The sequence below is a fragment of the Neomonachus schauinslandi genome, chromosome 1, assembly GCF_002201575.2.
Source record: "Neomonachus schauinslandi chromosome 1, ASM220157v2, whole genome shotgun sequence".
Taxonomy (NCBI): domain Eukaryota; kingdom Metazoa; phylum Chordata; class Mammalia; order Carnivora; family Phocidae; genus Neomonachus; species Neomonachus schauinslandi.
Window position 1 is genome coordinate 197,466,821 of NC_058403.1, and position 21,454 is coordinate 197,488,274.

Below are 21,454 nucleotides of genomic sequence, written 5' to 3' on the forward strand. Positions count from 1 at the left end.
TGTGTGTGTGTGTGTTTCTGACGGCGGAGGCTAACAAGGGGTGAGCTTGGGCGCCGTACTGTGTGTGTGTTTGTGTGTGTGTGTGTTTCTCTCCATTCCTTGGGGGCAGCAGCGGGTCTTGGAGGAGCTTGTGAGTCTGGAGCAGGTGAGGGACGCACAGTGGCCAGTGGCTTCTGGTCTGTGAGTGCAGTTGTGTATTTTGGAGTCCACGGTGTGAAAGGTCTGTCCTAGCCTGTCGCTGGGCTGTGTGGGGCCCTGCTGAGGTGGTGCTGCCCCTCTGGACTGTGAGGGGAAGCCCCTCCACCCAGGGCGGGATGGGGTGGGGCCGGGCCCACCGCTTTCCCCTGGGCCCTCAGTAGAGGCGGAGGCCCTGTAGCTCACCAAGCTCCCTCCCTGTTTTATTTTTTATTTTATTTTATTTTATTTTTTTAAGGAGGCTCCACGGCCAGCATGGGTAGGGCTTGAACTCACGACCCAGAGATCAAGAGATCAAGAGTCGTAAGCTCTGCCAACTGAGCCAGCCAGGTGCCCCTCCTTCCACGTTTGAATGCACTAGGTGCAGTCACCAAGCACGTGCCTTTCCTTAGAAAAGAGTTTAGTCCCTGGCAACAGAGGAGGAGAGCAAGGGACTCCGTCTGCCCTTGAAAGTCAATTTTAGTGAGCTTCCTGCCCAGGGCCTGTCCTTTCTTTAAAGCCCCTCCACTCTGTTGTGGTCCTTGCTGAGGGGCTGGCATCAGGCAGGCGGGCCTCCTCTTCCAGAAGGCAAGGTTAGCTCCAGCACCCCCATATCATCCACCCGTCTCTTTGTTTGCCCACTTGCCCTACTGGTCAGAGTGTGGGAGCCCTGGGATGTATGTGAACCCCTGGCACAGGGCTGCGCAGCCAGCAGGCTCGCCGTCACTCCTGGGGGGCCTGCAGCCCCTCTCCGGGGCTAGTGCTGAGGCTGCGTTCCCTGCGTGCCTCTCCTCACTGTTCTGGCCACGCTGGCCTCTGCTCTCCTGGAATTTCTCCCCACCTTTGCCCCTTGTGCTGCTATTTTACCTCAACATGTGCCTCCTGCGCTGAAGTGTGGGCTCCCAGAGGCCGTGAGCTGGTCGGTCTCGCCCAGAGGGATGGGCCTGAGCCACGTGCCCGAGGCCCGGCTGCTGAGTGGGTGGGGTGGACAAGGGGTGTATGGTGGGGAGACACTCCAAGGGCGTAGACCCTGGGTGAGGTGCTTTACACAGACTCGCGAAACAACCCCATTTTACACCAAGGAAACAGTCTGAAGGAGAGTCAAGCTACCCCACCTGGAAGTTGCTCTGTGTTGCCCCGAGTCTCCTCTGGCAAGAGGGGTGCCCCTGGGAACGGCGGGGTGTGGACTGCTGGTCCTGGGCCGGGGCGAGAGGCCCTGGGTCACCACCGGCTCTTTGGCAGGTTTGGGGCAACTGTAGCCATCGGCCTGACCATTTTCGTGCTCTCCGTTGTCACCGTCATCATCTGCTTCACCTGTTCCTGCTGCTATCTCTATAAGATGTGTCGCCGGCCACCGCGTCGTAAGCACGCCTGCCCCCTCCCTGCCCCCCCCCGTGACCCTGGGTGTGTAGGTGCAGAGCCCAGGGGCTGGGGCGGGGGGGCTGACCAGGGCCCTGACTCGGCTAAGCTGGAGTGAGGGGTGGCTGTGGTCCTGACTGGGATTCTCTCTGCAGCGGTGGTCACCACCACGGCCACCACGGTGGTGCACACCCCTTACCCTCAGCCTCCAAGTGTGCCACCCAGCTACCCCGGACCAACGTACCAGGGCTACCACCCCATGCCCCCGCAGCCAGGGATGCCAGCAGCACCCTACCCGACACAGTACCCCCCGCCTTACCCTGCCCAGCTGATGGGCCCCCCGGCCTACCACGAGACATTGGCTGGTGAGTACCACTGCCAACGCTGACCCTGCCTGACCCCCCCGCCAAATCGCCTGCCACTGTCACCTCACACTGCAGCCCTCCGTGTTCACAACCAACCAGTGTCCTCTCTGTTTTCAGGAGGTGCAGCCGTGCCCTATCCTGCCAGCCAGCCTCCTTACAACCCGGCCTACATGGACCCCCCGAAGGCAGCCCCCTGAGCCTGTCCCTGCTTCTCTGGCTGCCACTTGGTGTGTGTGTGTGTGCGAGAGAGAGAGAGAGAGAGAGAGAGAGAGGAGATGGGTATGCAGGCACGGTCCTTTTCTCCCCGTGCGTGGTGTTTGTGTCCAGTCTGTACACGAGGCTTCTTGTGATGCCGTGCTGGGGAGCGGTCATTGCCAGAGTTGCTGGGACCCTTCTTCGTTCTCTTCCTCACTTGAAATTGTGCTCTTTTGAAATCTCAAAATTCAAAGACTGGGGTGGGAGTTCTTTCCCATACTGCCCCAGGGAGACCAGGCTGGTGGGGGCTCGTCCTGCTAGGACAGTGGGGCTTTTTGTAGGCAGTGTGCCCACGTGTTCTGGTTTGGGCAGAGTGGCTAGCCACTGCTCAAGGCCATGGCCTGTCCGCAGGGCATGGGTACTCTTCAAGGAACCAGAGCCATCGTGGCATGGGGGTGAGGCTCGGGGCCTAAGTTGGGTTTTAATCCTTTCCGCAGTCGTCCCATAGTCCCCAGAGCCTGTGCCCTGCCCAGCAGAGGGCGGGCAGCCTCCCGAGACCAAAACACTTGAGGCGGAGGCCCACCCACCCGAGCGCGGTCTGCCTGGACTGTCCCTGCATCTTCCCTGGCACCACCTGGAGGGCCACATCCACCCACGGCTCTGGCTGCCCTGGCGGGCCATGACCCCCACCACAGGTAGGCAGGGCGGCCTCTGTCCACCTGCACACTCAGGTGTCCTCCCTGCAGTGTTTTTGTTTTCCTTTCCTTTTAGGCAAAAACAGTTTGCCTGTTTCCTGTTTTAAAATGTATGTGATCATTTTTGTGAGGCTGAACCCCCTGGGTCCTGGAGGGAAATTGGCCCACTGTGGAGAGGGACCGTCAGACCTCTGATAGGCCCTACCTCTCCCCACACCAGCTTCACAGAATAGCCAGCTCCTGTACCCCAGTCTCAGTGTGTCCTGGCACCCAGGACACCTGGGCCAAGGGGCCGTCTGGACCAAAGGTGGAAGGGGGCCCTAGGTGGCTGCTCTCGACCAGACATGAATACCTCGGTGTTCCCTGTTCCTCTGTTAATATCTCACCAGATCTGTCTTAGCTTTGTACCTGTTGATGTGTTTCTGAGAGTCTAGGGTCTGCACCTTTGTTTATAATAAACGCAACATTTGGGGCTGCCGCCTTCTTTCTTCAGAGCCTTGGGTGCTGGGACTGGGCATTAGGCCATGTACCATCTTCATCCATCTCTTGGGTTTCCATGTTTGCCCTGTCTTTCCTGGGCTCAGGTGTCTGGCCATCCTGCTAGGGAGGGTGGAGGACAAAGACTATGCCACCCTCTGTGTCCCCCTCCCCAGGTCCCTGAGTGTGGGCAGAGGTGCAGGAGGCTTCTCTAAGGCTGCCAAGGAGGGTAGAGGTGAGTGCCCACTCAGTGCTGGGGGGTCTTTATTAGTCAGACTTTCCTTCTTGGCCTACTGCCCAGGTGTGGCCAGGGAAAGCCCATACAGTGTGGCTAGTGCCAAGGTCAGGAAGGCCAGAAGACCCAGTGGGGCTAGCAGTCCCGCCTTGGGTGAGGCTCCAGGGCCCTCCATTGGAGAAACGGCCTTGGGCTTCCTGCCCCTGCCCAGGTTGGGACTAGTGTCCCTGGCTCTAGCCAGGGCTTTAGTGGCTGTGGTGGCAGATGGTCTTGGGTTGGTTCCAGCAGAAGCCGTGACCCCGTACATGGGCTTGACAGTGCTGAAAGGCCTGGCATGAGCGTCCACCCACTGGAGCAGGGCCCGCGGCCTCCACTGACAGATGCTGAGCAGGGCGAGGACATCACTCTCGGCCATGTGCGAGTCCGGTGGGGCCTGGCCATACAGGCGTGTGTAGATGCTGCCCAGGCTGTAGCTTTTCCGTGGGCCATGCTCCGAGGGGCTGCCAGCGTGCTCCAGGGCCTTCAGGGCGGCAATGCTATCCACACAGAAGGCACCGTCCAGAACACTGGCAAGGCCTAGGACAGCCAGCTCCGCCTGGAGCAAGGGGAAGTCGTAGCGGTCGCCATTGTGTGCCACGAGGCACCAGGGCTGTGGCTGGCGCTGCAGGAAGGCTCGGAGCAGGCTGGCCAGGTCAGCATCGAAGCGCTGACGCCCGTGAGCTGCCAGTACAGCTGTGCTCAGGCCTGTGATCTTACTGGCTTCTGGGCTGCAGGCCTTCCCTGGAGCCACGCACAGAGAGAGCTTGTCTGCCACCCGGGGCGGCGGGGGCACTATGGGAGGCTGCCCCTGAATATTGAGGGAGCTCTCCAGGGCACATCTGTGGACAGCCAGCAGACACAGCTCCGTGACCTTGGGCTGGGAGGAAGGCAGGCCAGTGGCCTCCAGGTCCAAGAAGATGAGGGTCTGCACGGGCCCCGGGGCTGGGGCCTGCGAGCCCATGCTGGGTACCTGCCGAGCCTGGGGAGGAGCAGGGGTGGGGAGTGGGTGTATGAGTGCCCCAGTGGGAAGAGCTGAGGCCGGCACTGTCAGTGAGCTCCAGGACCCGATTCCAGGGCAGGAAGCCAGAGAGGGTGTCATGACTTCCTTAGGGGGAAGCACCCTCAACTGTCTGTTTTGGGGGAAACCGTGGCTCCTCCCCTAGCGCCCACCTAGCCTGGGCCTGGGTGGGGGGGTGGTGGTGAGGCCTTCCCACCCTGCCCCATCCCCGTGGGAGTCCTCACTTACCGAGTAGCAGGCAGCAGCAATGATTCAGGGTGCAGTCTGGCTGGTTCTTGCTGCCGGCAGCAGTGGCGGGAAGTGAAACTGAGTGTGAGCCTGCCTGTGGGCTGTCCTGAGGGAGGCCCGCCCTGCTCATCAGCGGGCCAGGTCTGTCCCTCCCCAGCACTGCCCTCTCCTGACTCCCCAGAGGCCTCCGACCTACAGCTGTGGGCCTGCTGGCTGGCACAGCGCATCAGAGCGCTCACACTGTGAGAGGCAGCCGGCAGGACAAGGGCCGTGGTGCCCAGCCCTTCGGGGAAGGCCAGCAGCAGGACTCCAGCCTGCCAGGAAGCCCGGCTGTGGCCAGCGGCCACCGTGCACCCTCTCCTTGGCCCCACTTTCTCAGGTCTCCCTGCTGTAGGCCCCGGCTGCCGCCTGCCTCCTGCTTTGCCACACAGTGTTTCTTCCCATGGCCTCAGCCCAAAGCGATGACTCAGGGCAATTCCACAGGCTGGGCAGGGCAGGGCCGGGCTCCTTCCTCAGGGCTGATTCGTTACCATGGGGACAGGGTCTCAACTCCGGCCAGGGACGGGAAGGCTCCCAGGCTTCCGAGGGTCTGGCTCCTGCTCCGTCCCCCCCACTCAGCCCGACACAGATCAGACTCAGGAAACACCACAAGGCTGGCGTGTTCTCAAACAGCCCTTTGCTGCTTTTAATCAGTTGGTGGGGAAGGTAGTGGTTCTGGTGCCACCGTGTGGCTCGATGCTCCCAGGTGTCAGCTGCAGTCCATCTCAGGGTCATCCACATCGGTTTCAGCGGCACAGAGGTCATCCAGGGCTGCCTCTGAGTGAAGAGAAGAGGGTTCTACGGTGAAGGCCTGCAGGTGCTGGGCACAGGGGTGGAGGGAAGGCCCACCGCTCCTCCCCCACGCCCGTAGGAACTAACCAGTCCCTTCCACGCCCAGGCCTTGCTCCCTCAGCTACTGCAAGCAAAGTGACACAAAGGCAATTCAGACAGGGATGTTTCTGGAACAACCGTGGCTCTGCCAGGCCGACTCAACAGATACAAGCAAAAGGCAGCCTGCTATGCTCAGAGAAGAGCCAGAGCAGTAAGGCAAAGGCTGCGTGGAGGGAAGACTGCTGACTTAAGGCCAGGAACTGTGACCTGTCCGTGAACTTCAGGGAAGCCCCGCGTGTGGGTTGGACAGGGAGGAGTCCTCCTGCAGGCTCACCTTCACAGTCGGCCACGTCCGGAAGCCCTCGAATCAGCATGCTGACCCCTGGCATCACCTGGTCATACTGATGCAGGACCTCCACGCAGTGCACAGTGAAGAGCTTGTCCTTCTGGGACAGGCCATGCAGCAGCAGCACTGTGTCCCGCAGACAGCGCATCGTCCGCTTCTGCCGCTCCGTCCTTGGGGGCCCCCCGGCCCTCCGCACCGTCAGCCACTGTCTGTGCAGCATCGCCGTGAGCGCCCTGACCCCCTGCGGGAGGGCCGACGCTGAGGCTGGGTCCCAGGGCTCCTGCACCCCCCGGCCTGCTCCGCTGGACGGCACCCTGCCCGGCCACCACAGGTGAGGAGGGGTCAGGGCTGCGGGGCATGGAGCGGGGGGGGTCCCTGCAGAGGGTCACCTTGGCCCCCATGCGCTCACCTCCACGTTGCACTGGCAGTTAGAGCCCGTGACCGGGGAGCAGGGGCTCTGTACACCCAGCTTAGCCAGGAGCCACACGGCCTAGAACAAGAACAGACTGGTCCGTCTATGGCAGAATGAGACCCTGGTCACAGTGAGGGCTTGCTAAGGCTTCTACCAGTGCTCCGGTTGCCTTAGCAACTGCCTATCTATACAACGGGGTCCAAGAAATGGTCTTGGGGCCTTCCCAGGCCAGGCTCAGGGCCAACCCCCGTGTCTCACCAGCGACCCACCTGCCTCCAGGCCCCAAAGCCAGGGTGGGACCAGTTATCAGGCCACTCTGCCAAGTCCCAGGACACCCTGGGGCCCAGCTGTATTGCTTCTGTGTAGTGTGGAGCCCCCGGACTGAGTTCCCCTTGTTAGCAGCTGGGTAAACTCTTGTTACCAAAGCGAATGAAAGCTCCCTTCTCCCCAGGGGGAGGAACAGTGGCCCTGAGGTGGGTGGGGTGGGGTGGTGAGCAGTTCACAGCAGGGCCTTTGGAGTTTTTACCTCTTGTTCTAGCTGAAGCCACTGTGTGTCCGAGGCCACTTTGTCAGGCCTTGATGTGATGTACGTGTACAGCAGCAGGAGGAGACAGCCTTCTGAAAAGGAAACCCCACCTCTCACTCAGGGTTCCCCTTCTTACCCAGAGCCCCGGGCACAAGCTGCAGAAGCCCTCAGGAGGCCTCTGACCTGTCCCTGCCACCGCCCTTGCTTCCAGCCTGCAGCGGCAGCCCAGCCACCCACTCCCTGCCGGGCTTTACCTGAGCGGGAGCAGAGCTGAGGCGCCAGTTTCTCGTGGTCTGCCAGGAGGGAGAGGAGCTCGACAGTCAGCAGGACGCTGGGCAGGGGGCTCTCGGGGCTCAGGCACTGTGGCAGCACCCGGAACACACACTGGAACCTACAGTACAGAGGCCCAGAGAGATGGGACGCTGGTAACCCAATCCAACTCACCCTCGCTTTTCCCCGGAGGGAACAGGCCGTTTTGAGCAGGCGGTACGAGGAGGAGCTGTGGTTCAGACCTGGGTTCAAATGCTGGCCGACCACTACCTGCTTGCTAGGACATCTGCTTCCTGTGAACGAGTAGGTACAAGCCTCCACCGCGATGTTGCTGTGGCTTAAGAGAGGACAGGCCCTTACCAGACACAGCGCCACCTATAAATGGGGGCTGCCTCCCTGGACCTGGGGTGCCTGGCTTCCACACTGCTCCCAAATAGGGAGGCAGATCTTAACTTGGGTGTGAGAATGTTATGAGCCCACTACCCAAGGACTGGCCAGGCTCCAAAGTGGCAAATGCAGACTTGGCTAGGGCTGGGTTTTACACCACTTGCTGAGCAGACCATTTCTGAAAACACCAGATAGGAGGAGGTGCCCCCTTGGAGCGTGCACGGGTGAGGGGCTCTGGGCACACTCTCCCCCAGGTCTCACAGGCACAGGGAACTAAAGAACTAAGTCCCAAGACAACTGCCATTCGCTCAACCCACACAACCTTGTGGGTAGGGAGAGGGGTACTTTTACGTGTCCCCCTTCATGCATCTGCAGCGTCTCAGCACACACCATCGAGGGTTAAGAATATTCCTCAGTATGCCATTAGGAAGCAAGTTCTCACTGTTTGGGGTGAAATCATTTTAGAGCAGATCCTGTACAGTGGATAAGCGGCATGTTTTCAGTTGCCAGGGAGGGTAGAACTTTATGGGAAACTGGGATTTAACCTGGTTGTTACTCAAGTTCATCATTAGATTAGAAGTGGTCTCTAGTGTTCGTGTAAAGTCCCTGAAACTATCTGCAAGAAAAATCTATATATATGACACAGTGGTTTCCAAATTACTTTTGGATAACATCAGCCTTCTTTTAAAAATTTTTTTCAGAGCCCCAAACATACAAGAGAGAATAGTCCTGCTGTTCTGTTTGAAGCGGGGCATGAGACCTCTTTGCTCAAAAGTCGCTGCCATCTCAGTACCGGGAATGGCCCAGTAACCAGGAATGACCTATGGCTATAGTCCGAGGGGATGACCTGCCCTCAGGCCTAGGTGGGCAAAGGTGCCCTTTATGAGACCGCTGTCTGGATGGCTCCTTGTGTTGCACTGCACACTGTCAGGGCCTTGGTGGCACATGTCCTTCGCTTTCACTCCAAGGTGAACAGGAAGCTGTGTGGGAGTGGGGTTCAGCCTGCAAGGAGGTAGGAATTCTGAAGAGAAGCACCAAGTGGGAGGTGGTGTCGGACCGTGATTAAGGGCAAGTCAAGGAGACTGGCCTGAAACTGGCCCAGCATGCTCTCTCCATTCGTATTCATACAGCAAATACTGAGTGCTTCCAGTGAGCCAGGCTCCCTCTAGGTGTAAGGATGCAGGGCTCTGAGGGTGTCACATGAGCTAGTGAACAGAAGGCATCTGTCTGGCCTATAGTAAGCATCCCCTAAATTGCTGTTTTATCATGTCCTTGCAGACAAGCTCAACAGGAATGGAATGATGGTGTATCTACCAAGAGGACTGGTAAAAAGTGGCTCCTGGAATTCATTCAACACCTATGAAACAAGCAACCAGCCACTATGAGCTAGGTCTGTGCCAGACACATGGGTGATGGTTCTGAACCTATCATGCTGCCCACACTACACAGTACTGTGAGTACTGTGTCCAGCTCTGAGGACTACCATTAGGATGGACCAGACCAGCTAGAATATCCTCAAATGGAAACCAGGATCCAGAAGTGTTTTTCAGAAACAAGTATGCTAAGCTCAGAGGCTAAAAGCTTAAGGTAAGTGCAGCCAGTGGAGTTACTCCAAATAGGAACTGGCTTCTTGGTGGCGTGCTGAGGGGGAGACAGGATTATTGGATGAGGGGATGGGCTGGATGGTGTTTACAGTTCCTCCCAGTCTTGAGGCTCTGGAATCCCAAGTTAGGAATTTATGACTACAGTGTTCACAAGCTAGGTTCACTATACAACCACTTCCCACAAACATTAAGAGGAGCAGGTAACCTATGACTCATGCCAGAGGGCACGATGATGATGGGCAGATTCCCAGCAAGGTCAGCTTATGGGCTGCAGACCTACCCTATACCCTCTGCTTCCTTAGGGAACCCCACTGAATTTAAATGTGGTGTGATTCGTGGTCTTCACCTGATCCACGGCCCAGGTTCAAGGCTCTTGGTTCAGCCTTTGTCTGTCCTGGGGACAAGGATGTTTTTCCATAGCGGCTACAAGCCTTCTTTCAACACGTGTCTCTTGCTTACCTGCTGTACAGAGGCAGAATTAAACCAAATAAATCACTTCCTTGGTTCTCCTAAATCACTTTCTTGGTTCTCCTAACACCTGGCCCCACTTTCCATCACTTCAGAACTCCCTGAACGAAGCCTCAGAACATAAAACCAAGGCTTAGCACTGAGAAGCATAGATAAGTCAAGAAGTGGACAAAGTATAAGGGCCACGGGATAGACCTCAAGAGGTCAGGTAAGACCCACAAAGAATCATGACTTCCATGCTGTGTTATTATACCTGGGCAGGAAATCAAAGGAAGCATTTTCAGCTAATTTCACCAAAATCTTAAGACACTGGCTCAGGACACTGGCTTGAAGGTGACCTGTTGAAGAAAAAGTCAACAGGTGAAGAAGCATCTTCAGTAGTGGATGCTGGCCTTGGTCACTGGCAAGCCCCCTTGGGGCTGAGGACACATCCCCATGATCTTGTCTGTGAACCAGGCTCTGGTTTCCTGCCCTAGCAGCAGAATCTGCCCCTGCATCTGACAGTAACAGGTGGACGACCGCTCCGCTGTGGCACACCAGGTGCTGAAGAACACTAAGGGATGCTACAGAGAAGCTTTCCAGGCTGCAAAGTGAGTCCTCGAGGCTGGCCTCTCCCGCAGAGCTCACACAGGAGGAACGTGTTGGTGAGTCCCCAGGTGCTCCACTTCTCTTGGCTGCTGCCAAATCTTGCAGAGCCTGGCAGTGTAAGCCGACAAAGAACTGTACCAGGGGGAGGAGATGCACAGCTCCAGGAAGCTGGCAGAGTGGGAAGGCCTTTCTGCCTCCCTCTGCTGGGTCTCCATCACACGAGCCTTCATCCCTGGCAACCAGATTCAATCCAGTGAGTGCCAGGTTCTGTGCTTCTCTCAGGGCCAAGAGGGGAAATGACCCATCATGAGAACCTGTGGTCCTCAGGCTTGAAATCCCAGCCAAGGTACTAGCAGCAAATACAAAAGAAAACACACAAGTGTGAGATGGAGACAATGTCAAGGGCCCCAGTCAACCTGCTGGCCAAATTCTCTAGTTTCCCAAACCGCACCCCACCCCCAACCCCGGCACATAGACCTCCCAGGCTGGTCAGGACCAGAAAGGGACTTGCTTCCTGGGAACTCCTTCCTAAATGAGCTTTTTAGGAGTCTGAGGCTTACCTGCCAAACCCTGGTGGCTGCAGCAGGGTGCTGGTAGGAGCCTCCAAACAACTGCTCAGGAGGTGGCACAGACCGAGGGATGACCCTGGGATCAAAGGCTGCTTCAGGAGAAGGTTTATCAAAATGGAACCTGCAGAAGACAACGTGATTCTAAAAGGTTCTGACAAGGGAGGCCTTTTCTAAGGCTTCAACAGGAAAAGTGAGGGTTCCTTGGATGCTAACTGTCCTCTAAGCTGCCCTTACGACCCCCCGAGGTCCCTGTGGGTGCTGAGGGTTCTGGGACATACCTGCTTTGGCCCCTTCTATTTTATAGTCTTTTGCTTAAGTCATAGACTACCACTCCCCCGGACCCTCTGAAGGACTGCCTGGGGTGCTGGTTCTCAGAGACAATTCTAATGGAGCACTGCAAAGGCAAACGGAGCTGTGCAGGCCTCCTACACAAGGGGCAGGTGTGCTGGTACCTTGAGTGTTTGATCTCTGCATCCAGCTGTCAATAGGACTTTTGTGGGATTCTTCTTGCTTTATGGGGTCACCTCCCAGACTGTGGCTCTTATTCTCTACAACTAGAGAAAATGTGAATCAAAACTTGAGCACAAAAGCACAGGCATATCAGAAACTCTTGAATGTAATGAGGTTTTTTTGTTTTTGTTTTAAAGATTTCTTCATTTATTTGACAGAGAGAGACACAGCGAGAGAGGGAACACAAGCAGGGGGAGTGGGAGAGGGAGAAGCAGGCTTCCCACTGAGCAGAGAGCCCGCCCAATGTGGGGCTCGATCCCAGGACCCTGAGATCATGACCTGAGCCGAAGGCAGACGCTTAACGACTGAGCCACCCAGGTGCCCCTTGAATGTAACAAGGTGTGTGTTTTGTTTTTTTTTTAAGATTTTATTTATTTGGGCGCCTGGGTGGCCCAGTTGGTTAAGCGACTGCTTTCGGCTCAGGTCATGATCCTGGAGTCCCTGGATCGAGTCCCGCATCGGGCTCCCTGCTCGGCGGGGAGCCTGCTTCTCCCTCTGACCCTCCCCCCTCTCATGTGCTCTCTCTCTCTCATTCTCTCTGTCTCAAATAAATAAATAAAATCTTTAAAAAAAAAAAAAAGATTTTATTTATTTATTTGACAGAGAGAGACACAGCGAGAGAGGGAACACAAGCAGGGGGAGTGGGAGAGGGAGAAGCAGGCTTCTTGCTGAGCAGAGAGCCCGATGCGGGGCTCGATCCCAGGACCCTGGGACCACGACCTGAGCCGAAGGCAGACGCTTAACGACTGAGCCACCCAGGCGCCCCTTGAATGTAACGAGGTTGTTTTTTTTGTTTTGTTTTTTTTTTAAGTAAACTCTACCTTCCATGTGGGGCTCGAACTCATGACTCTGAGATCAAGCGTTGCATGCTCTATGGACTGGGTCAGCCGGGTGCCCCATAATGACTTTAAAACAGAGACTGTTCCATCTCCTCAACCTTGGATTAAAACAAGAGCCAGAGCAACTCAAGAATCCTCACATTTCTGCCTTCCTCATGGAAAACAGGAACTCATACAAGGAAAGGAAAGGAAAGTTGTTTGCCCCATTTTAAAATGAGGCAATATAACATGAAAGCTGTAGTCACTAACACTTATTATGGTGCTTATTATGTGCCAGACAGACTCTATTCTAAGAGTTTTACCCATGCTGGCTCATTTGTTCCTCAGAGCAACCCTAAGAGGAAGTGTTATTATTAGCTCTATTTTACATACAGGAAAACAGAGGCACAGGGGTTAAGGGACTTGCCTGCCCACATCACACAAGCCAGTAAGTAGTGTGACTGGGACTCCTGCCAGGCTGGTGGGCTGCAACGCCTGCTCCTAACACTATCCTATACTGTTCCTGTAGTTGCCAGATGCCAAAAATATGCGTGGTTGAGGTTCTCAGAGGTGGCATGATGGCCAATGGCTTGCAAGGTGCCAGGTGCTAGGAGAGAGGCGATGTATCAGAATTACAAGATAAATTGACACAGCGTATTCTCAGAGTGAAAACCTACCAATGCTAGATTGTGTCCCTCTAGAAAGCAGTAGCATCCCCTCAGTCTGGACCTAGCGGTACAAACCCAAGGCTGAAAGGAACACGAGTTCCTGTATACTGGCTGTGTTTCTGACATGTCAATGGATGTTGACTGAGGAGGTTTTAAAATATGCCTGTAAATTCTAGACACATTTCTCTTCAAAAGGTGAGGCCTAGTTTCCTTCCCCCTTGAACATGGCTTCTAACAAACAGAATGTGGCAGAAGTGATGCTATGGGACTTCTGAGGCTAGGCCATAAAAGGGCTAGCTTCCACCTAGCTCTTGCTGGTTTGTTAGCTCTAGAGGAAGCCATCCATCAGGTTATGAGGTCACCCAAGTAGAGAGGCCCACATGTGGAGAAGAACTCCGTTGCCAGTCATGTGAATGAGCCACTCTGAAATAGATCCTCCAGCCCCAGACAAGCCTTCAGTGATTCTAGTCCCCACAGAGACAAACCATCCCCACTGTGCTCTGTCAGCACTGTTGTCCCACAGAACCAGGAGAAATACTCATTGTTGTTTTAAGCCACAAGTTTGAATAATTGGTTACACAGCAATGGATGAGAGACAGACCAACTCACCCTCTCTGCCCACCAGGGACTTGTATCCTGGCTCTGTCTGGAAGGGGTGAGGAAGGGACATGTTAGCACTAAAAGACTCCTTTGTAGGGAAAGATGGTTTTCCAGATTGTAGAGAACATGCTTCTGGCTTTATAGCCACAGAAGGGCTTTTCCTAGGACTGGAAAAAGTTAACTATGAAAGCAAAGTAATGATTCTGCTAAAACCATTTAAAATACCTGGTTATAAAACTTCTAACTTATTCAGGTGTTAAACTTTTCGTGTCTAGGTGCTCTGACCAAAGGTTTTCTCTATTCTGTATTTGTCATTCTTTGTCAGGAGAGCAGTGCAAAATTCAAGGCATTGTGACCCGAATTGTTGAAAACCTCTTTCATTTCCGTATTCTTCTAATCACCCAAAAATATTGGCCCTAATTCCATTACTATTTCTAATTCCACCAAAATATCTTTTTAATGCGGAACAACCTCTTATTCAATAGTCCCCAGGGGCTGAATTCAAAGATTTTCAGTAGAAAGAGGGTCTATTAAAAGGCATGTTGTGTCCTCCAACTTGAAAACTGAGCCAGTTCTTCAGTGCCAGGGTCTTTGTGTTAGAGAAGCAGTCTTAACCCTCTGAGCGCATCAGAAAACGCCAAGACCCTTCTGTCAGAGATGTGTGACGAGGTGAGGATGGACCCCCCCTCTGGTTTCCTGTCTTACCTGGACTAGGCAAGGCAAGAAGAGTTCAATTTCACACCCTGCCCATTATGAGCAAAGGTAGCAGAAAGTTCAATACCAGAAAAAGACACCGTGAACCATACTGTTCAAATTTCAAGGCTGGTATCAACAGTGTGCCAGAGTTCTCTGGCAGGCAGGGGGCAGGACAAGACCATTAACAAGCTGATCACATCTGCAGCAAAGGCGGGAACTGGTGGACAAAGGTCCCAGGGCAGCAAATGAAAAATAAATGTTCCCACTAGTTGGGACTGAAATACACTTATACTTGGGGCAAAATCAGTTATTTGAAACAAATTACATAAAAATGAAAACTGGGGGAAAAAAATGAAGACTGAGCCACCCCAAAAGTTTGGAGAGCATCTTTCCAGCCTTTTTTAGTCCTGAGTATAAAGTCCTATAGAGAGGAAGCCCTTCTAGGGTGTAAGACCTTTATGCTGTGATGCGCCAAACCTTTCACGCCTGATCTAAACCACCTTCGAGGCCTTTAGGAAAGAGGATCTATGTCCAAATGGCAAAGTTTAAATGGCCTTTATTCAAGACTAGCCTGACCTTGTTTTTCATACTTTCTATAAACCATGCAAAACAACTCTTCCTTCAGCGCCATCATTACCTGATATGGGGAACGGAAGGAGCAGCCAATTTATTTGCTCGTTCACTGCTCTGAAGCTTTGTCCTTAATTCATTCATCTCTGCATCTTTAAATTGGAGTTCAGACTGCAATGATTGAAGCTGGAAGGCAAAGACAACATACTCGTGGTGGCCCCATCATATATGCAAAATTATCTCTGGGCTTCAGAACATCAAGTTCATAAATGAAAACAATGAGAAATAAGTATGAAAGTCCACTGTGACACAAATGTCCTTTCTATAGAGCTTTAGCCTTCTTCCTGAATGTGAGCATGGTATTCTAGAAAGACATTTTGACCTGATCTATTGCGAGGTAGTTTGTGAGGGTTTAAATACCATTTACTCAGCCTCTCTAAACTTTAGCTTATCTGTAACACAAATACCTGTCTTCACGGTTAGGGGGATTAAATAGGAAGGATGAATATGAACTGCCCAGCCTGGAGCCTGGCAAGGTGCCTTATCTCACAGTGACATGTTGACCTTTTGATGAACGTAGTGGTGTTTGATTCCAGGTCTTCTTGAAAGTCTGGGCAGAGTGTTTGGAAATTTTACCAAAACCCCATGCAGCATGGGCAGACCTGCTCTGGCCTACAGCCAACAGTAACTGCTGTTACTCCCTGGGCACACTCCGTGCCAAGTGTAGTCCCAGTCCCAGCACCGTCCCAGCACATGCAGGGCTGTTTAAGTCTTACAGCAACCCTTCTGGTTATTTCCTGGAACAGATCATGGAAATGAGTCACAGAGCTTAAGTCATTACCCTGAAGTCTCCACTCACATGTGAGAAAGAAAGCCTGGATTCAAACTCTGGTTTGTCTGATTACAACTCCCTTGCTCTTCCATCATGTATGTGGAGAGACAAGTACTGCTGTTAGTGCTGGGCACAGGTTAGTGCTTCTTTAAAGTTTGCTAATTTGCTGAATGAGTGGCAGAATAAGACCCAGGTCCTTGAGATTGAAGCCTTGGAAAGTGCTGAAGGAAAATGGCGGTATGTATGGACACCTACTAATTTCTTCCCAGAACAGGATCTCCCTCCCCCGAGAAATAATCATTTCCCTACCTCTGTGTGATTTAAATGGGAGCTATCATCTCTGTGGTTACAGTGTGACTCAGGTCAGACCAATGAGAGCCTTGAGATTAGGGAGGGGGGGGAAGGCAAGTATTCATTCTGCTCTGGAGCTATGAAACATGAACCCCAGAACTGCTGGAGAACATATCCTTTACCATAAGGATGAAGCCTGTCCACAGAGTAGACAGTAAAGACAAGTCCTGGCAAGGCTTGAGTCATTCAAGGCCCCCACACACCTGTTTTTTCCCAGACTTAGTTATGGAAGTCAATACATTTTCTTTTGGCCTAAGCTAGGTCAACTGAGTTTCTAACCTGGCAAAAAAGCTCTTACTTAAGCCTATTTCTGGAAAGTCTAAGCTATTGATTTGTTCCTGCCAAGACCAACTATCATAACTACCACAGCAAAGCAGTTTCTTCTAAGTCCTTTTCCAAACCACATGCAGAACCTAGAAGAAAAGTATATGCAATTAACTGATAGCAGAAAGTATTTAAGACAAACAACTGTTGAAATCTTCCTGGAAGACTTATAGACACTTTGGTCATTGCTTTTAAGAGAACTCAGTGAACAGGCAAAGCTTGTGTCCAGAACAAGAAAAAAATAAAAAAGCTCTGGGTCACCTTTTTGGAAAATTCCTTTTCTTTGTCACCAAGTGCTTGAGTTTTCTCTTGCTCAAGAAGGAAATGTGATCTTCTCTGTTCCTCTAGAATGGATTCTGTCTGATGCAGCGAGTCCCGCAAAATTTTTATTTCTCCATTTTTAATGAGGACTTCTTCTTCCATTGCCTTCATCTATAAATCCCAAATCAATCTTGTGAAAAGCTTACAAGGGAAAGTTATATTTGTACTTGTTTCAACATATAGCGGAAAAAGCACATGTAAACCATGTTCTACAGACCAATGAGTCCTCAAATATATCCATACCAACTAGATGTCACCATGGTCTGCTAGGCCCATTCGTGGAACAGTTGACATTCAGCAAGATAGCTTAAGGACACACTGTCATTCACACATACAGATTCTGTAGGTTCTAGAAGTATTAAACAATCTGGGTCACACACTTCACAGATCCAAAATTTCACACTATGTTCCTGGTTTTCCTAAGGATCTACAGATAGTCATATAAAGGATGTCTGCTTTTTTGTAAAACTGCTACTGAAAACAGCAAACATTATGATGTTGTATCCCCTATAGAAGACATATACTATAAATTTGTCTCAGTACTATGACATAAAGTTTGTATCTTTTTTTGGATCTGGTGTACACTGTTTCCTTTCTTGCCTAGTTATTAGGAATCTCAGGATTTGGTTTCTTTCAGACTGAATTTTCTGGCTTTCTTTCCCTAGCCTTCCTCCATTTCGTGGGGCTGAATCTGAACTCTTGTTTTAAAACTTTTACATATCTTACTATACACTGCTTTATAACACATGCATAAGGGAGTAAGTTAGCTATAAGAACCACAAGTTAAGTCACTTACCTTTTCTTTAAGTTCTTTGTATTGTGCCTGAAGTACCTCTAATTCAAAATTATCTTTAACTGGAACAAATTCTCTGTTTTTCCCTGCAGGAGTTTTTGACATCCCATCTAATCTGGGGATCTTATGAACATCTGTAAAAAACATTTTCCCACTTTTGTCAGTCAATGCTGAAAAGAATCACTCTTGAAAGCAAATTAGAGAAAGCTCTGCTAAGCAATATAGGTATTTTCCAACCCAAGAACATGATTCAAACTCATAAATGATCCTTACGAAATAACAGATCCTGCCACTTCCCCACCCCCCACCCTCCAATTTTAAGAGTCTCATCTGAAGGCTGAAAAGGTGTTGTGGGGACCTCACTGGTCAGAAGTTGGTGATCTATTATTCAACAGTATTTACTGAGCACCTCTACCTACACCAGCACATACACCTACTGAGCACCTGGCACAATCTAGTCTCTAAAGGTACAGTGGTGAGCATAATGGATCCAGTCCTTACACTCATGGAGCTTACAGGATATTCAAGAATATTCGCACAAATGCAAATTTAAAAAAAATGCAAATTTACAACTGTGATAAGAGCTGCACAAGAGAACAAATATAGGAAAACCTATCCCAGGGGGACTTGATCCAACTGGAATGACTGGAAGGCTTCCCAAGGAAGTGATGACTGAGCTGAGAGCTGAAGAACAAGAAGTTAAGCACATGAGCGGGAATGGGGGGAATGGATGGGAAGAATCTGTGTACAAGAAACAGCAATGTGCAATTTATGTATTGTAAGGAAGCAGGGAGCATTCAAGAAATGAAGGAAGGTCAGTGTGGCTCAAACTCAGAAAGAGTGGGAACATGGGCCAGGCCATACTGGCCTTGCAGGCCATGTTAAGAACTTTGATCTTTTTTTTTTTTAAAGATTTTATTTATTTACTTATTTGAGAGAGTGAGATAGAGCACAAGTAGGGAAAGGAGCAGGGGGAGAGGGACAAGCAGATTCCAGGCACCCCAGGACTTTGATCTTTATACTAGACGCAGTGGGAAGTCATTAAAGGGCTTCAGCAGGGATGTTCACTTTTATCTGTGTGAGACACAGCCGGATTTGAGTTCTGAAAAGATCACTCTGGCTGTAGTGTAAAGTCTGATTTACAGGGAGTCAAGACTGGAAACGGGGAGAATTTAGCAGATTATTATCCAGAAGGAAGGAATAATTGTAACATAGATCAGGGAGATGGTAGAGATGATGCAAAAAGGATGGATTCCAGAGATGGATTAAGCAGGTAAAGTTACAGGATTTGGAAAGGAATTAGATGTATGGTCAAAAAAAGGCAACTGTTGCCTTGGGCCACCTGATGGAGAGTGGTACCAGTCACTGTTGTATAGAATATTTAGTCATTAATGAACGTTTTCTGAATGTCTGCTCTGCCAGGTGCCACGCTGGCAATACTGGAGAATGACTGGGTTTCCAGGAGGTGAATGTGTGCGATTTAAGATGCCTGTGAGATATCCAAGTAGAGATGCAAGGTGCCCTCAAAACTTTTCTCTTTCTGTGAGCCCCACAAGACTTCATACATTCTCTAGCTAGAAATGTAAGCTCCTGAAGGAAGGGGTTTTTTTTGTCTTTTGTCAATTGCTAAGTATGTTACAGTTCCTAAGGTTTTGGGCACCTAGTACAACTTACTGGTTGTATAAAGGAATAAATCTCTTTCATCTCTTGCCTCGGACAGGCCCCCTCTTATGTTCTTATGGCCCAAGGGGGGCAGTGGTATTCATTAGATCTAAAGCCTCCCAAACCTGTCACAAGAATGGGTCCCCATGTGTAGGTATGATGGTTCTGATGGTGGTGGTCGGGTTCCAAGGATCTATGCTTAGAACCAAGAACTTCGCGGCCTAAACTTTATAAACGAAAGTAAAACGTTAACCTAATTTTCCGTATTTCAAATCGGCTGACATTCTTGATACATTTCTCCCCCAAATCAAAAGACCTTTTGAGGTACAACCACTGCTTAGATGAAGCCATTCCTATATTTTAAGCAGGGCAGTGTGGGTGCAAGACACCGGGGCAGCCGTCGCTGTGGGGTTCCGAAAACACAGCCATCAAGGAAGCCTGGCGAGCTCTGCACCACCCTCCGGGGAAAGGCCCCGAGGCGCACTCACTGGACACGTCCCGAGCAGCGGCCGGGCACTGGCTCAGGGCCTGCGACGCGAGGGTGTCGAGTTCCTCCAGGTCGTCGGCAGTGAAATCCCCGTGCGCGCCGAACGGGTCTTCGGGGTCCGGGACGGCGGCCGCGGGGAAGCCCCGGGCTCGCTTGCTCGGAGGGTGCCCGATGCTGGGCGGAGGGCCAGGGCTAGGCGCCGGGAGCCCGCTCCGCCTCCTGCTGCCCGGCGCGGGGGCTCCAGCCATGCCTCCGGCGACCAGTCTCCGAGGGCACCGAGCAAGGCCTGGTCGCCGCGAGGCCGGATCGCTGGACCAACCGCCCGCGCGCCGCCGCTCGCCTCAGCCGCTAGAGCCACGCCCCCGAGCCCACGGGCCAATCGACTGCCAGCCAGCGGGCGCGGAAGGATGACCTAATCCGAACGCGTCGCCGGCTCTGCGGAGTGCGGGCCTCTCTCGGTGGCGCCCCGCCCCCCAACCCAGCTCTACTGGGCGCTCTGGTACCCGTGGCAGGGTCTCCGTGGGTCTCCGGCGGGATGCGTGCTGCGCGATCCGCGTTACCGGGGTGCGGGGCCGAGCCTTACCAGCGTTACAGCGCGGGTGGCTCTGCGTCCCCTCCCTGCAGCCGCGCTGGAGTCCGCCCTGACATTCACACGTACACTTGTGAATCGTGACAGGCAGTGTTCAGGGATTTGGTCTCGGCGACTTCGCTGTTTTCCTCCCGCCGGACTCACCTCTCACATACCCAGAGGTCCTCTTGAGGAGGAGTCTGGGAGAGTGGGGTTGGGCGAAGAGTATGAATACAGCTTTTGTGAGGAGGTATCTTTGAGAGAGTTAATGTTTTGAGTGTGTGCATTTGAGATAGGTGTGGAGAAGAAAGGTCTGCGGAGGAGGGGTGATTCTGAGAAGGGTGTGCCTATGTTGGAGAGTGTGGGAACTAACTGTTCAGGCTGTTGGCATTCATTCATTTCTCTGAGCGCCGGAGTGGTTTTGTCCCAAGCACAGGTCATAAATGAATGAGGAGGCCAGGAGGTCAAGAAAGGCCCCTTGAAAGTGGCACCTGGCTGTCCTCCGGGTTGAGTGAGAGTTACTGAGTTAGCAAGGAGACTGGCATACTCCCGTCTACTGAGACGAGAATACAACACCGACATGGGGGCCACACAAATGCCAGGTAGGAGTTATCTGTGGCAAGGAGAGAGGTAAGGCTTCAAAGAGGAGCAGGACTTGGGCACCTGACAGGATTTTATTGGGCAGCAGTAGTATGCAGGACAGTTAGCAGGAACAGGGTGTTAGAGAGTAACAGAGGTAAGACTCCACCCTTGTACACTCAGTGCCAAACTTAGCTTGTAAGTGTCCTATGAATGTTTTTGGAAACAGTAAACGAAAGGGAGATGGTTGTCAGAGTGTAAAAGGTCTTGAATACCTGAGTTTAGTTTTTGAGACAACTAGTAGGTTCCCTCAGTAGGCCCAAATGTTGAATGCTTAAGTCTTAATTTTTGCGGGTCTCTGGTCTTGTAAAGATAGGATTATACTTCATTTGTCAGAGAGGATTAGGTTCCACCAAATAAAATAGTAGACAATTCTCAGGGCAGTGTGCTGGCACTGGATCTTCGGAGTTGTTCTCAGCCCAACAGGGGATGCCAGAAGTCCAAAGTGTGCTGCCTGTGCAACTTTCCAGGAGAGGACCAAAGAGCCCCCCCCATTAATGTCAAGTACTTTAGTCATAAAACAGGCTTCAATCTATAAAAACCTTTTCCAGTTTTGACTTAGCAAAATCTGACTAGTTCTAGAGCCCTTCTTTTTTTTAAAGATTTTATTTATTTATTTGACAGAGTGAGACACAGTGAGAGAGGGAACACAAGCAGGGGGAGTGGGAGAGGAAGAAGCAGGCTTCCCGCTGAGCAGGGAACCTGATGCGGGGCTCGATCCCAGGACCCTGAGACCGTGACCTGAGCCGAGGGCAGACGCTTAACGACTGAGCCACCCAGGCGCCCCTTC

General features: G+C 52.2%; 3 protein-coding genes across 5 annotated transcripts in view; 1 reads left to right on the plus strand and 2 right to left on the minus strand.

The window, feature by feature from the left end:
* SHISA5 (shisa family member 5) overlaps positions 1 to 3,260 on the plus strand; it is a 19,646-nt gene extending 16,386 nt beyond the window's left edge. The window contains exons 4-6 of the mRNA XM_044917191.1: positions 1,417 to 1,532; positions 1,689 to 1,898; positions 2,016 to 3,260. Coding sequence (XP_044773126.1) covers positions 1,417 to 1,532; positions 1,689 to 1,898; positions 2,016 to 2,095 — 406 coding nt within the window. The 3' untranslated portion in view covers positions 2,096 to 3,260. The remainder of the gene's footprint in view (positions 1 to 1,416; positions 1,533 to 1,688; positions 1,899 to 2,015) is intronic.
* A 267-nt stretch (positions 3,261 to 3,527) lies between these two features.
* TREX1 (three prime repair exonuclease 1) lies at positions 3,528 to 4,808 on the minus strand. The gene is made up of 2 exons (XM_021687044.1): positions 4,786 to 4,808; positions 3,528 to 4,518 (listed from the first exon to the last, which is right to left on the minus strand). Exon 2 carries the CDS (start codon positions 4,498 to 4,500, stop codon positions 3,556 to 3,558), a length of 945 nt encoding a protein of 314 aa, XP_021542719.1. The 5' UTR covers positions 4,501 to 4,518; positions 4,786 to 4,808; the 3' UTR covers positions 3,528 to 3,555.
* Positions 4,809 to 5,439: 631 nt separating this feature from the next.
* On the minus strand, positions 5,440 to 19,806 carry LOC110577652 (ATR interacting protein). 3 transcript variants are annotated; one of them, XM_021687046.1, is made up of 13 exons: positions 19,459 to 19,806; positions 17,312 to 17,442; positions 16,456 to 16,626; positions 14,755 to 14,873; positions 13,431 to 13,588; positions 11,278 to 11,379; positions 10,817 to 10,946; positions 9,922 to 10,605; positions 7,194 to 7,330; positions 6,940 to 7,031; positions 6,411 to 6,491; positions 5,990 to 6,242; positions 5,440 to 5,601 (listed from the first exon to the last, which is right to left on the minus strand). In XM_021687046.1, exons 1-13 carry the CDS (start codon positions 19,703 to 19,705, stop codon positions 5,534 to 5,536), a joined length of 2,373 nt encoding a protein of 790 aa, XP_021542721.1. In that variant the 5' UTR covers positions 19,706 to 19,806; the 3' UTR covers positions 5,440 to 5,533. The 3 variants fall into 3 exon arrangements, with proteins under 3 accessions (XP_021542721.1, XP_044773134.1, XP_044773141.1); XM_044917199.1 differs by having other exon boundaries at positions 5,463 to 5,601; positions 11,278 to 11,373; XM_044917206.1 differs by lacking the exon at positions 6,411 to 6,491 and having other exon boundaries at positions 5,463 to 5,601; positions 11,278 to 11,373.
* Positions 19,807 to 21,454: the final 1,648 nt, after the last annotated feature.